The sequence below is a fragment of the Tyto alba genome, unplaced genomic scaffold (genome assembly GCF_018691265.1).
Source record: "Tyto alba isolate M040663 unplaced genomic scaffold, T.alba_DEE_v4.0 Super-Scaffold_21, whole genome shotgun sequence".
NCBI classification, from domain to species: Eukaryota; Metazoa; Chordata; class Aves; order Strigiformes; family Tytonidae; genus Tyto; species Tyto alba.
The window spans coordinates 22,543,190-22,558,350 of record NW_024881295.1 but is presented as its reverse complement, the minus strand read 5'-3'; the positions used below and the strand labels follow the sequence as shown (position 1 = coordinate 22,558,350).

Here is a 15,161-nt window from a genome sequence, read left to right as displayed (position 1 = left end):
TAAAATATGGATTACTTAACCAAAACCCCCCTAACTTCATCCCATGGTTTTGTTGGATTAAAGCATTTAATCTTTAAATTTGAAAAGAAAGCATCTTATAAATCATTTAGCTGAACAGAAATGTCTGTCTTACAATAAAATGCACAAAAAAAACACCAACCCAAAGCCAAAACTAAAACAAAACCTATCTGTTAAAGCTTAAATATCTGCAGAGTATTAGTTCCAGATCAGAAGTTCTTATGTGGCAGATGGGGTCTTTTTTCCTCTACACAGCTCTAAATTTGCGCCTAGGAAGTCACGCCATTATGCTTAACTACAACATAAAAATAACCTACATTTGTACAATCAGCTAAACCAGAACACGAGACAACTAGTAGGTGCCGATGGTACTTGCACAGGATAGCTCCAAACAGCACAGGACCAGCGACCGCGTCAGAGCTGCACCCCGAGCGGGCACCCCGAACGCCGCGTCCACTTACCCCGCAGTCCCAGGCCGCTGTGCCCCCACACGCAGACACCAAGAGCAGCACTGCTATGGCTATCTGAACTTCAGTGACGTCAATTCTATGAAGGAAAACAAGGGAGCTTCACTGAAAGCAGAGGTCTCGTTGCTGTAAGTGTCAGGTGAGCAAGGGGGGACATCAAAACCCACTGACTTTATCTCCTTAAAAGTACTTCACATTCCATCAATGTATATAAATATGATTTTCCTTGACTGAGAAAGATACTTTATATGGAGTCATGCATCTCTGGTTAAGATTTAAAATTAAACCTATACTCTTTATCTAGAGCAAGCTACATATAATTGTAATAGGGGGAAAATCTTTAATGAATACATTGTTAAGTATTTGAGAATTCTGTATAAATTTACAGAATTGTTGCTGTATAAGCATCAAATCAAAGTTTAAGGCAAGCTCATAGTAAACGCAATCAAACATTTCCATTAAAAGCATATCATAGGAAAGGAGAGACCGTGCAGGCTGAGAAGAAGGGATTTCTTTAAGCCATCATATCATGAAAATTTGAGAGATAAAGCCTGAAAAACGTAAGGGCAGTATTTTGAGGACTGACTCAGTGGATAGCTAAGCATCTGTCCTCCTTCAGAAGACATATAATTGGCATCTTGCTCTTCTCCATTAAAAAAAAAAAAAAAAATTAAAAAAGGAAGGTGGCCTTGTATGTCTCCTGATGTCTAGGCTCTATATTCCACCTTTTTTGTTCTCAGACAAGAGAGCCAAACTCTTTCTGTATTTGATTGAAATGTTTTGAGAAGACCTGAATATATAAAAAAAAGTTAAGAAGCAGCTCAAGAGGAAGAATTAGTATTTTCAATAAAGCTTTAACATAAAAAAAAAAAATAAAGTGCACAAGTAAGGTACTGTTTATGCTACTGCAAGTTTTGAGACAGGTACCTGATCTATGTTCTGAAGTCACCAGCAAACGGTGACAATGGATGTTTAAACTGCAACGTTTCCTTAAGCAGTTAGAATAGATTTGCTGGTTTAAGGTGTTATGACCAAAGACAACGTGTATCATTACTTGCTTTGCCCGTGAAGTGTTTTCACAGGAAACTAAAGGGGGATAAGAATCAACTCTTGGCTAATGGAAAACATTTATTTGATCTTGATAATCACAGTAACATTAAACTCTTTTCTTTCACCAGGAAGATAGTGATAAAACACGCTAAATTTCACCACAAGCTGCTGACACTTGTCCTAGAAGAGCCAGAGCTTGAGCTGCAACTAGCTGATATGCTGAGGTGCCGGTCGCTGCCCCGAGGCACAGGAACGGGCTGTGCTCTCCGTCCTACGCCGCTGCGCTCCTTCGCTTGTGCTAGCTCTAGCTGGTGTGCTCACCGGGCTGCAAGGCCAACCAGCTCAGCGCAGGCTTTTCCTCTGCTGCCCACGGGCGCCCGGGCCTGAAGCCAAACAGTATGTGCCGGGGGAACAGGGGGCAGCGGTGCTGGGCGGGGGCCTCCCCCGCTCTGCCAGGGCTGCAGCGTTACCCCTGCCGCCCCACTGCCCAGCCCGCGCTGAACTCGCGCCTTACCTCCCGCAGAGGCGGCCGGCCGGGGTGTGCAGGCTGCTCCACTAACACCTACATTCTAAGCTGGATGGCACTTGCTGGTGCTGTCGGGGGGAGGCTCACTAAACAGAAAAAGGTCATCTTGGAGAACAGTTGTGTCTATTTAACCTCACACGGGAAGCATGGGACAGCAGGCCATCCCAAACTGCCTGTACTGTCCACTATCACTACATTTACGTAAAGCCATTCAGTTTTTAATAAACAAGTTTTTGGCATGGGAGCCTCAGTGCCCTCCTGATGTAGGGAAATCATTCCCACATTTTATGCAAGAATGCCAGGCACAGGAAAGCAATGACTGCTGCAAAATCCCAGAGCTCATGGCACAGTCCATCTCCCTTCATCGTAGCGCGCTGTCACGTACGGAAACTAGTCTGTTTTAGCCATCACTCTAAAGCATCTGGTTTTGTTTACAGCACAAGATGGCCCTTCAAATGCAGGATGGGTAAGCAGGTAAGAGAGTTATAGTTTGTGTGATAAAATGCATTATCAGCAAATAAAAAAGAGCTCTTGGTGTCACCACGGAGGCAGCTTGCTTTTGATACAGACATCGAGCAGTACGCAAGGACAGCTGATCACCAGCCCGTGCGCCCAGCGATGCTCAGATTTGCAAAGGTGCTTCTTCCAGGTCAGAGCTAAGTAGGACTGTGAACAGGTGACTTAGCAAGGTGATTAGCATTAGCAGAAGGGTAGTCTTCACCTATCACTTCTTTCCAGTTTTGCTGCTACAGAAGTCTCTGACCTTTTCCTCTTTTCAGAAACCATTTCTGAAGTGCAGCTCGTTGTTTAAAAACAGCAAAAGGCCATGGCTAGGCACCACCACAGCTGCGGGAGGGTGCAGCAATCCCCCACACACTATTAGGACTTAAAATGCAATTGTTATCTTCTACATAAATGTCATGGCTCCTCCTCCTACGCTGCAGCGAGAACAGATGAAATTTCTACCAAGTCATGAGCAGCATCACAGCAATCTCCAGAACTGTGACCTAGCACAAAACCTAGAGGACATCAAGGCCAGTATGAGCCATATTAAAAGCAAAACCCCCACATAAACCTGGGGTAACTGTTCAGGCACTGCCACAGCTCTGTGGAACTCCTTGCCAAAGGATGCGATGGAAGCAGAGTTTGCTCGAAGGAAGCCTGAAGATGTCTGTGGAAGGGAAACCCACGAGCAGGGGAATTTCTCTAAAACTGCATGTGGTTCAGGGTCCCCTGGGCTGGCACTGTTCTGTGGCTGGGAGACAGAGGGAGGTACTGCATATGCTCGCCCTGTCCCTGCTCCTGCGCAGAGCACTTGTTCCCACTGCAGACCAGACCTCCCTGGCCTGAGCCGGCACGGTGCTTGCGTGGGCTCCGAGAACAAATCCGCACACCAGAGAGGCAAATGCATGCAAACAAAGCATACACAGCTAAAATCAACTGCTAAACGAACAAGTCCTCTACTCAGTATTATGCAGAGTTTTACAGCTCTTGCCAGGTAAAATGCAAATCTGCCAGGGTGGAAGGGAGATGAGGGAGAAGACAAGAGGAAGGGAGAGCCGGGAAAACAGCAAGAAGAAATGGAAATCGAGTAGCTAGCAGTCTCAGACATTAAGCCACATGTACTTCTAGAGATACCTACTTACTTTCCAAACCTTAGTATGCCTGATACATATGTCTGCCAGTGAGCAGAATAGAACATGAACAGTCCCACAAAACAACAGAAAAACAACCAGTCAGGACTTGTTCCTAGTCGGATTGCTATGCAGGATCCAAGGACAACAAAAACTGAAAAGCAGAAATGAACATGTTAGTCATATACTCTTTGCTTGCAGTTAACAAAAAAAAATAAAAAAGTCACAGGACATTTTACATTGCTATAACAAAGTAATGATATGACTAATACTTCACTGAGTAGCTAACCTCAGGGAAAGTCCCAGCAGGAGAGACCAAAACACAGGACTCCTTTGCTTCCAAGCAAGGGCCCCACCTTCTAGCCTACAGTGGTCACCCTCCTCTCTTCTGGCCTTGTCATCTCACGATCTTTGCAACACTGACAGCTTCATCTGAAGGGCCCAGCCCAGAGAGACTTTATACTGCACTTCTCTGGGAAGCGAGGTATAAAGAACGTACCAACTCTCAAGGCAAATGTTTCAGCTGTTAAGCTTTTACAGAAGTGCAGGCATTGCCACCACCACCAGCCAATTTAGGGAAAGTAAAACTGTGCAAGACTTACTTTTTAAGGACCCTAAATCAACTTTTTTTATTACCAAACTGATATTTTGACATCTCACTCAAATTCTTAGTTTCACATGCCAGAATCAGTCTTTTAGGTCCCTAGAATCCTTTATCAGGCATCACCTGTACCCTACTGGAAAACACGGGCTATGTATAGTAAAGAATCTCTAAGCACGCTCTCATGGAGTTCTTTGTTCACCATCTAGCTCATTCAAAGAACACCGCACGTGAAGATGCACAGTGAGTAGGAGTGGAACACACATTACCCCACGCCTGCCAAAGGTACTTCTGAAATATCCTCCCCGATACTGGTCAGGGATGCAAAGGGCAGAGGCAGCCTTGGCTGCAGTGACCAGGAAACCGCAAAGTTATCCTCAGAGAAGGGAACATGCTGACACTGCTCTGAGCAGGCGGTTGGACCAGCTGATCTCCAGAGGTCCTTCCCAATTTCAACACTTCTGTCAGTAATCAGCTCCTCCTAAACACAAGTAACTATTTTAAAACTAGCATGGGTAACAGTAGGTTAAGACTACCTGTGGAAATAGAGTCGCAACCATGATCAAAGAGTTCTCCTAGAGGAGAACTACTGTTTGTTCTTCTGGCTTGCTTCCCATCAATGGCATCCAGAGACTGGTAGATAAAAAGTCCTAATGCACCCAGGATGTATGCCCAGAAAGGTGCCTGAAAGAGATTCACATAAAATGTCACTAGGCCGTTCCCAACGTCTTAGCTGATAATCTAGTTCATTAAAGGTAAAATCTTGTTCAGCACTAAACTATACTACATTGTGCTGTTTGTTACTTAGTTAATGGACCAGCCAAATTCCTTGCACTAGTCTCTACCTGAATTGTAGTAACTACTCCACATACGTCAGTGAAACACAGGTCCTTCTATTTATTAAAAAACAAACAAACAAACCAACCAACCAAACAAACAAACAAACAACTCACTTTAACCTCTCTTCTGCATCAACTGACTTGTTTTTTCCACCTTAAAACCACAGTATTTCTATAATTATTTGTATTCTCTGTGCCGAAAAATGTTATGAAAGTGAAATCTGTAAAAAAGAAAATAGTAGCAAGGCACTTACTAAAGTTCTCAGCTGTTTATGTGATACACTTAGATGATTTGCTCAGATTTACAACATACACATATAAAAACTCATTAAATAAAGACCTCGGCTTTTAGGAAAGAGATTGATTTTTTTCTTTCCAACATACAAAAATTGACTACATAGGCACTTTGAACAAGGGTTTGAAGAAATTAAGTCATTCACTAAATATGAAGGAGCAACTATCCTCTTAATATAGACTATTAGAGTTTGAAAACAAGCTGTGAATCAGTTACATTAACACCAGTCTTGGGTTCAGAGGAAGTGTCCTGCAGCAGTACCTTTCAAAAGCATTATTTTCACATGCACAGTCAGTATGTCTTTGTCTGGGAATTAGTTTTTAATAATCTAATTAACACCTTTTGAACAAAGTACAGGTAACACATTTGCCTCAAGTAGTTTCCAGCATATCCTTAATGTTTAGAAGTGGTGGTCACAAAAAAAAAAAGAGTCAAAGTTAGGTACAAATGTTGGAAATGTAACTTGCAGGTATAACAAGTGAGCAGCCATGGACAGTCACAGAGCTGAATCCTTCCCCACTCCCAGGTAAGGGGCAGCTGCCGTGGCTCTACACCTCTGCAATTCCTCTCCTGCAGCACAAACAGACCAACACAGTTACACGCATCTCCTAAATCCAGCGAAGGCTATTAACTAGATTTAGACAACAGATCAGATCTCAGTGGGCTGAGATTTGTCCACACTCACATAAATCAGGTGGTGATGCTGGGGAAAAAGGAAAAATGACAGTTGCCAATCAGTTCATAGGCAGGGACAGGAGAAGACGGCAATCAGAATGCAGATAAGGTGAGTTGCTCCTCCAGACATTCTGTTTTCCCATCATCATTATATTCACTGACTTGAGTTAGAAAAAAAGTTACGCCTCCAGTCAGACTGATCACAAACCACATCCTTTCCAAGAACCAGTGGGTTTAAGGGTGTTTCAGTTCTGAGCACTTTTCTGCTGTTATTTAAGACTTCCTCACGTGTTCAAGGCTGGCTGATATACTCTGTTACCACTTAGTTTTACACTTTTAATACGGAAACAGTATTGTCAGCAAATTTATCCAAATACTGGGTAGTGGGAAAATCATAATTTCATTAATAAAACATTCCACCATTTAAAGTCAGATGGTTGGCTGCTTTGCCCAACCTTGAAGCAAAAAGAAGCTACACATCAACAGTCTGTATTTGTATGTATATAGAAATCTAGAAAACTTAGAAAATTCTGCAAAACTGGCAAGGCCACCTTTCCTCTTAATCCAAAGAAACTGAGAAAAATTGTAATGACAGCAACACGTGTTTGATGTTTACCAATGGAATCAGTCGAGTTATTTAGGGTTCTTCTCCCTTGTTAGTCCAGTTAAACAAAGGAATGTGTGTTGGAGAAAGGGGTTAAACCAAGGAGTGAGTTCTCAGCCATCTTTTGACAAAGTTTCTCTCCTCTGACAGAGGGGGAAGGACAGAGCCCACGGCCAGCAAGGCCTCTCCTGGCGTGAGCTCACTTGCTCAGATGTTCTGTGGGGAGGCAGCGGCTACCTGTCGGCTCCCAGTCTCGCTCGCCACCTTTCCAGAACAGAGGGCTGTCAGCCACTGCTCAGGTGTATCAGGACATAAACACATAGTCAGGGCCCTGTTGAAGCGAAGATCATTTTACTTGTGATATAATCCACATCCTAAAGCTACCACAGTACCTGTACGAGCTTTTTCAGAATAACTTTGTTATATGGAGAATAACAGATATTCTCAAACAAGGCAGCTCCTGACACAGACCTGTGAATGAAGCACTATTAGCAGAAAGGCCAGGAGAAACCCTTTAAAGTAGTATTTCAAAGACATTTCCAATTTTATCACCAATATTACTGTGAAGTGCCACAAAGATAATGTACAGCATTTTACAAGGCGTCCTTACTGTGACATACTTCTCCTAGTTACAAAAAGATAGCTCAAAATTTATCGAAACCAGTCATGCTCACCCCTGGATTTTGGCAAGTAAACCAGACTGCATCTGGCAATTCTGCCCAGGACACCACTGGTTTTCTGGTTGCATTAGGCTCCCCTCCTTTTGCAACCATCTACCTATAACTGAAAGAGATTTTAGTTTGCTTTGAAGTCATCAGGTTCTCCACATCACAGACAAAAGTCGATTGTATCCAGTGCTGAATATGCTAGCCAAATTCCTTACCCGCTCTGCACTCGCCACCCCCCACCCCTCAACGTGGGGCACACCACCAATTAAGTCAAATGCCAGAGCATGGGAAGTTTTTTTATTTAACAGGATCATTTCCATCATTGAAACACCAATCAGGAACAGAAACCTATTATGTCACTTTTTTTTTTTTTTTATCATTAGCTGTAGTGCTGTATTCTGTGTGCTTAGTATATCACAGGCTTTTGAAATGTAAACTCCATGAAATACAGCCTCAATTCTAACCAGAACAGAAGGCTTGCGTGCTGGTTACTGGAGTCAGTTAATGAAAGTTTCCATAATCCACAAAACATGATGCAAGAATTCTTGTTGAAGTTAACATTGTCTACACTGACCTTACCTCACAACAAATGTAACATATTAAATGTAAAAATAAACAAATAAATTAGCTTTAACTCAATCTTATCTTATTAGGCCTTCTTGACAAAGCAATGGTTTTTGTCAAGTTGCACGTTACAGTAGAAGTCTAATCAGTAAAACTGCTGACCCAAGTCTGTTTGCATTAGCTCCTGCTGGGATAAATTAAATCAATGGTTCTCCCAGACTCCAAAACTAAAATGCTCTGCTCCCTGACAATCTGGGAAGAGGGTGAGTTTTCATCCTCTTCCCAGTAAGGATCATCTGTATCCATTAACACCTGTAGCGGATGCATCTGTAACCCCGCAGTTGTGGAGAAGGGAAGATCCCAGTAAGAACAGGGGAACAGGTGTCGGAGAGCTTAGAAACACAATCTGGAGTATTTCATTCCCAGGCTGTCAATTCAAATTTAACCCAAAGTGGTAATAACCGAAGGTCACTTGTGATCAACTATGCATGTAGCAGATTAAATGAATACTCTAATGCTTTAATCGGTAAAATACAGTTTTCGAAATCACCGAAGGTGCACAGAGGTTTCCAAAGCTCTTAATTACCACAGATTCTCTCTGCTATCTGCCCTCCCAACACAGCTACAGCTGCCATCTCCTCTGCCTTCTCACATGCCTGGCTCTCCATCCAGGGAAGTCCCCTGCCAGCTTCCCACGCTGGACCCAAGTTTTCAAATTAGTAAAGTGGGAGCATTTGAGAATGATGACATGGCTGACAGACTCAGCAGAAAGGTCAGGAGGCTCCCAGTAATGATCAGCTTTTCACTGATGAGGTGTTTATTATCTCTGCCCAAGCTTATATCCTGTCCAAGCAAATGTATTCTTTGGCCAGAGCTTGCTGCTATTCTCACGGAACTAGAAGAGAACATGAACCTGGGGGAAGAGGAAGGGGGGGATGCTTCTCTGCTTCAATTAAAAAGGATGTCTGAAAGACGATACAGCCCCAGAATCTTGTCACACATAGATTTGGTACAGCAACCCTGCTGATCTACTGAACCAGAGGGTGTCAAAACAACACCATGTGCATACAGTGTTTGACAGATATGCGTGACACACCTCTCCTTCAGGAAAAGGTGTAGGTTGAACAGCAGTCCTTATTCTTCTACTTCTGTGATTCCACGCCACAAAAGAGCACAGACAGCTACAAAAGACTGCATGTGCCAAGGAGATCCCTCACACTTAGTTCAAGCAAAGCTCTTAAGCCCAAAGTGTTCAACAGCCCAGGCTATTGCAATATTTAAAGATTCAGCTCTCCTTAATTATTCATCCCATTTAGTCATAATCTCACTTTCTCAATCCACAGCTACTGATTTTGCCCTAGTTTACATGGCCCCTCTCTGGAACAGATCCAGAATACAGAGACATTTCTACTGGGCTCCTTCCCTCTTCCCCCCAAACACGGGTCATTTCCCTCACTTCTGTTCAGCACAACGCACTATGTACAATTGAACTAATAGCAGGAGAAGGGAAGGGGCTGTTCAAACCTGCATTACAGCAGGGGGAAAGGACAGGGAGGAAAAAAAATAACAATCAAATAATCATACTATGGCCCAAGCGCCATTTATGCACACCAGGGACTCTCTGCATTCCTTCAGCATCCTCCTCTTCTCAACAAGCTCCCCCTGAAAGAGCTCGCGTCCTGCACCAGGCTGCCTGAACCTTTGCTCTTACTCTCTACCAAATACACTGCTGAGTGCTCTGCTCTTCACTCGTGGGTACTGGCTGGATTCCCCACCCCACTCAGTGCTTCACACTTCACCTCTACCAGGTCAGAGGCTTAATGCTTCTTCCTTCACACCACCACGCCCCCAGTTCATACCAGCTGCTCCAGTTCACCCTCTTTTCTACTTCTTTATTGTCTCTCCCACACAAAGCTCAGTTGTGCCCTTGCTGTTTACATAAATATCATGCCTGTCAATATCTTCCCCTCATTTATCCCTCTGACAGGAAAAAACTCAAGACAATCCCTCTTTCAGTTTAAAAGGTGGTGGTTTGGTTTGTTGGGTTTTGCTTTCTTTTTTTTTTTTTTTTGTTTTGGTTTGGGTGTTTTTGTTTGTTTGTTTGTTTGTATGTATGTTTTGTTTTTTTGGTGGGGGGGGTGGGAAGAGGTGTTGTTGGGGGTTTTTTTAGGGCAATTTTTTAAAAAAGGGAGAGAAGCAGAGAGCACCTCACTAATGTTCCCCCCTCCCTCCAAACAGTTAACAGTAGAGCTAGCTGGAGTCACCTAGACCCCCCCCCCGCTTTATGATCTCCCTAGGTGTCTGGCTGTCTAAACAGCACATTTTTGCAAGGTATGGCACGGCACCCTTTTATAACTTCACTACACTATTTCTTAAACAATTCTACAGAGTCAACCATCGCAAGCTTCCCTTCCCACCCTCTGCTCTCTGCATGAGAACTCTTGAGCCCCTGCCTTCTTTTGCCACCACTGCCCAAACTGCAAACCCACAGGGCACGCTTTTCTCTTCCTTCCTCAATTCCCTATAACCTCCACGAAATTACAGACAACAGAAACAAAGGCTTTAAAAAAATCCCAAAGAAATGAGACATGATGGAACCTAAGAAGCTGAGCACAAACAGGACAAGTCTTTATCACTGGCTGAAAGCTACTCTGATCAGTTTGGGGGGATCTTAGATCCTGCTGAAACTCCTACAAGATTTTTAAAAAAATAGATATAAATTCAATACAAAGTAATAATTACGGGTAGCATGAACTTCTGTCCTAAAATTCTACCTTCCCATGGTAGTTGAGAGAGCCTTGTGGCCGAGTTTGAAGGATTGCTGAAGCTAGGCCTCCCCATGAGCAACCATGAAAGTAGCAGGATCAGAGTTTTCTTTCTCTCTTTTAAAAAGATTGAAAATCATGTTGAGCTAGTTTTCTTCCTAGTGTTGACACAAGGAAAAAAAATAACATGTCAGTTTTCCCCAGAATGGGAATGGGTACAAGAGGTTCACCTGCAAAACCTAATCAAGTAATTGTAGCTACTTCAGAGAAGTCAGCTCACAGTAGAGCAAAACAGTTCAGTCCACCTAAGAAGTGCTCCTTTTACACTCTAACACAGCAAATACACACTGTTCATACTTAAAGTCAGCAAAACTTTTCATTCCTAAATATTGTATCGTTTGTATCAAAAAAAAATCCCAAAACAAAAACACCCCAACCCCCTGCCTACAGTCACAGTGAAGAAGGCATTTCAGCCCTCCACAGACCATGGTAGTGTCCTCCCCAGCACCACACCTGGTGTAGCAGTCCTGTATGTTATTTCTATAGATTACTGTCCTAAGCTACACAGAGTAGGAAACTGGACAAACACTCATACACAGATGGATTTTAGTTACAACAGCACTTGAGGGGTGCAATCTGCCAATGGCTTAGCTACAAATAAGGTTTACGTTGAAATGTGCATTTATAGGAGACAGCTATACAATCATCTTCCTACCAGATAAGACGACATTACTGAAGCAGACAATATTTTATAAAGCCAAAATATATTGTGGTAGTCAGCAACAAACTGGCTGTTAGTGGCTACTGATGCTGATAAAAAGAATAGTGTATAGGGAAATAATGGCTACACAGAGAACAAGGGTGCATGGTATGCTTTTAAACATTAATTACATCGTGTGTGGGGTGGGGAAGTATTATTCAGTTGTGGAATTCACTGCAGCAGGACATAACAGAAGCTGAAAGTACAAACATGTAATTCAAAAGGCAAAAATCACAAGGTGGAAGGTGTCTGTGGAGAGACTGGTCCATCAGTTGCTGCTCTAGCAAGTAACCTGAGTAGAACCCCTTGCCGAGAAACACCTAAAACCCAGTCTTTTGGCAGCTGGAAGGGCATACTGGGGAAAGATCTCTTTTTTAAGCATCTACTAGCAGCAACTCTCCAATGGATTTCAGCTACCAGCTTTACTTGTTTTGGATGGTTTGCAGAAACACTCAATGTTTTCAATAAAGGACTAACAGAAATGGCCCACTTAAGACAGTTTAGGGAAAAAAAAAAAAAACAACACACAAACCAACTCATTAAAAACAAAAACCAAAACCAAACAAAAAAACATAAAGAGAAAAACAACACCTAAAACCAAAACTTGCTTGTTATTTTATCTGAGTCTTCTATCCAGTGCTCCTACACTTCCACCAAGAGAATATAACAAGTTCTTCTTAGTCCATCAGGTAATCAAGACTTGTTCACGAATGGAAGAGGTGGCTTGGCAAGATACAGAGGTGATGTTGAAGTGCACTATGCTATTAGTTCAGTATGTGATTCAATCACCTCTAACAACATTTTCAGTTCCACCTTCCTCCTAGCCCTTCCAGCCTACACATCTAAGTCAAAAGTACAAAGTAGATATTACAACAGAACATATAGCACCTACTAGTGTTGCAACAAGCCGTCCAGACACATGACCTCAGGCAGAAGACAAGCTGAGTCATTAAACAAGCAGAAGAGAGATAACGATGCCCTAAGTGATGCAGCAAAAGAAAGTGAGGGCTATTCTCACAGCACAGAGGCAACAAAAAAACAATAGGATAAGGAGTCTGGCTTTACACTACATATTTATAAAGGGTATACTGATATATGAACAAGGAAGTTTAGTCCAAACTGTAGGTTCCTGTAAAATTCAGCTTCCACAATTAAAATAAAAAAAAAAAAAAACAGTGAAGTTCCTAAAATTCAATCTAAGCTTTCCTGGAAGGAATGGATCTCTGGATGTCTGCAATACAACCTTATTCTTTTTGTACTGGAGTCCTCAAAGGGGAAAACAACTTAAAATTTACTTTTTGCTTCTTTTTTTTTTCTGAAAAGCAAAGAGAAAATGCTAAAATGAACATCCAGACACGTAGCTGGAACATGACAGTTATCTACCTCACAAACTAAACGAAAAGTAGCAGTTCCACAAGCATTTTAATTCTGGAAGTGTCACTAGATGACAACCTGCCGTTTCCAACCATTCACACTCATTTCTATCCTCCTGGATCCTACTACGTGCAACACCACAGAATGCCTCAACCTGGTGCTGCAAATCAGGGAAGTGATTAGGGCTAGACCAAAGCAAAGTTCATTTTGATCTGGATCAGCTTCCTGATATGTCTGCCACAAGTGGCAAAGCAACTCCAGAAAAATATGGGTGCTTCTGTCAACAAGCACACCCACCAAAGTACACTGAAATTTATTAAAAAAACTCCAGCCAACGGCCACCTCTGCCATTAGGATTTAAGACCATCAGAACAAGAAAAACAACTGCCACCCTTCAAGATATTGTACCTACAGAAAGCACTTTCCCCTGGTATTTCCCACCCTAACTGCCATGAAGACTGTACTGGGAAACTCATATCAGGCTGGGAAGCGCCGACAGAGCTCCTTAAACTGCCAGAGAAACTGTAGACAACTCAGTTTGTGTGACACAAGCATCAGCCCGCATCAAGAAGCCCGTTTTCCCTCCGGAAGCTGAAGTAATTAAAAGTTTCCCACGCAAGGACACAAAGCACTCGAGCCGTTGTCAGCTCACACATCCGCAGCGCAGTGAAACCTCGGCTGTGGAGTGGTGTCAGCCCCGCCGCTCTGCCCCGCCCTGCCCTGCCCTGCCCCGCCCCGCCCCGCCCTGCCCCGCCCTGCCCCGCTCTGCCCCGCCCCGCCCCGCTCTGCCCCGCCCCGCTCCGCCCCGCCCTGCCCTGCCCCGCCCTGCCCTGCCCCGCCCCGCTCTGCCCCGCCCTGCCCCGCCCCGCCCTGCCCTGCCCCGCCCCGCCCTGCCCCGCCCTGCCCTGCCCCGCCCCGCCCCGCTCTGCCCCGCCCTGCCCCGCCCCGCCCTGCCCTGCCCCGCCCCGCCCCGCTCTGCCCCGCCCTGCCCTGCCCCGCCCTGCCCTGCCCCGCCCCGCCCCGCTCTGCCCCGCCCTGCCCCGCCCCGCCCCGCCCCGCCCTGCTCTGCCCCGCCCCGGGCACACCTCGCGCCCTCCCTCCTGCCCGGCAGCTGCTTCCACCCCCGCAGCGCCCCCGTTTCAGCCTTCCCGGCGGGAGGGCAGCTGGCACCGCTCACGCCTCCTTCCCGCCACGCTGCCCTGCCCCAGCAGAGGCACCGGCGCGGGACACAAGAGGGGCCCGGGGTCTGGGCTGGCCAAGCACCCCCCAGAGCCCCGTCCCCACGGGGACCTCTGGTCAGCAAAGGGTCAGGGAGGAGAGAGGAGCCCACCGACACTCGCCCTTTCGTGCGATCCCCCCAGCATCTCGGCATTCAAACCTTGACCACCTAGCCTCCAGCTTGACCCCTGCTACCCCGAAGCGTGACCCCCACCTCCAATCACCAGATTTCCCGGGGCAAACCCGCAGCGCTACCTCAGCGCCCCCTCCCACGGGAAGGGCCGCCCGTTATTACGGCGGTGGAGCCGCCAGGGACAGGGCAGCGGGCCGCGGCAGCCCCCCCGGCCCTGTCAGGGGGTTGCCGGTGCGGCTGCCCCACGCCGGGCCGCCCGGGACCGGGCTGCGGCAGCCGGAGGGCAGCGGGGCCGCGGCCGGGGCAAGGCCGCCGGGCCGCGGTGGTGTCAGGCGGGGGAAGGGGTCAGGCGGCAGCGGGGAGGCGGCGGGCGGTACCTGCTCGGTGGCGCTGGGGCAGCAGGCGATGAGCGGCAGCGCCGTCAGGCAGTTCAGCAGGAGGCCGCCCAGGGTGATGGCGTTGGGGGCCAGCCCCAGCGGGACCTGCTCCACCAGCCAGGCCCAGTAAGGCTGCAGCCACGGCTCCAGCAGCGAGCGCCCGGCCGCGCTGTAGCGGTGCTGCTCCAACCGCTTCAGCTGCGCCGGGCTGAGGGGCGCGGGCAGAGCCCACAACGCGGCCATGGCGCCACCGCCCCGCCGAGCTCCGGACGGGGCCGCGCTCAGGCCGCGGGCGGGGCCGGGCCGGGGGCAGCGGAAGAGGCCGACGCCCAGCGGCGCCTCCGCGGCAGCTGCCGCGGGGCGGGTCGTCCCCCTCGCCCCCGGCCCGCCGTCGCTTCCCTCGCCCGCAGAGCGCGGCTACGTCCTCCCGCCCCGCAGCAAGGGCTCCGTTTCTGGGCGGGTTGCCCAGGCCGCGGCGGCTCCGCTCAGCCCCGCCTCGCCGCGAGGGGACGGGGACACCCCCGGCGGCGCGGGGAGCCCGGGCGGGCCCGGCCCGCCGGCCGCCATTTCGCCGGGGCTGAGGCCTGGCCGCC

General features: G+C 46.8%; 1 protein-coding gene across 3 annotated transcripts in view; it reads right to left on the bottom strand.

The window, feature by feature from the left end:
- Positions 1-15,161, bottom strand: part of CHPT1 (choline phosphotransferase 1) — a 23,248-nt gene extending 8,087 nt beyond the window's left edge. For 2 of the 3 annotated variants that reach the window (XM_042795508.1, XM_042795510.1), the window contains exons 1-4: positions 14,569-15,160; positions 4,833-4,980; positions 3,708-3,849; positions 480-564 (exon numbers count right to left, since the gene is read on the bottom strand). In XM_042795508.1, the coding sequence (XP_042651442.1) occupies positions 480-564; positions 3,708-3,849; positions 4,833-4,980; positions 14,569-14,811 (618 nt within the window). In that variant the 5' untranslated portion in view covers positions 14,812-15,160. Of the gene's footprint in view, positions 1-479; positions 565-3,707; positions 3,850-4,832; positions 4,981-14,568 lie in introns of all 3 variants that reach the window. The other variant, XM_042795509.1, reaches the window with a different exon arrangement.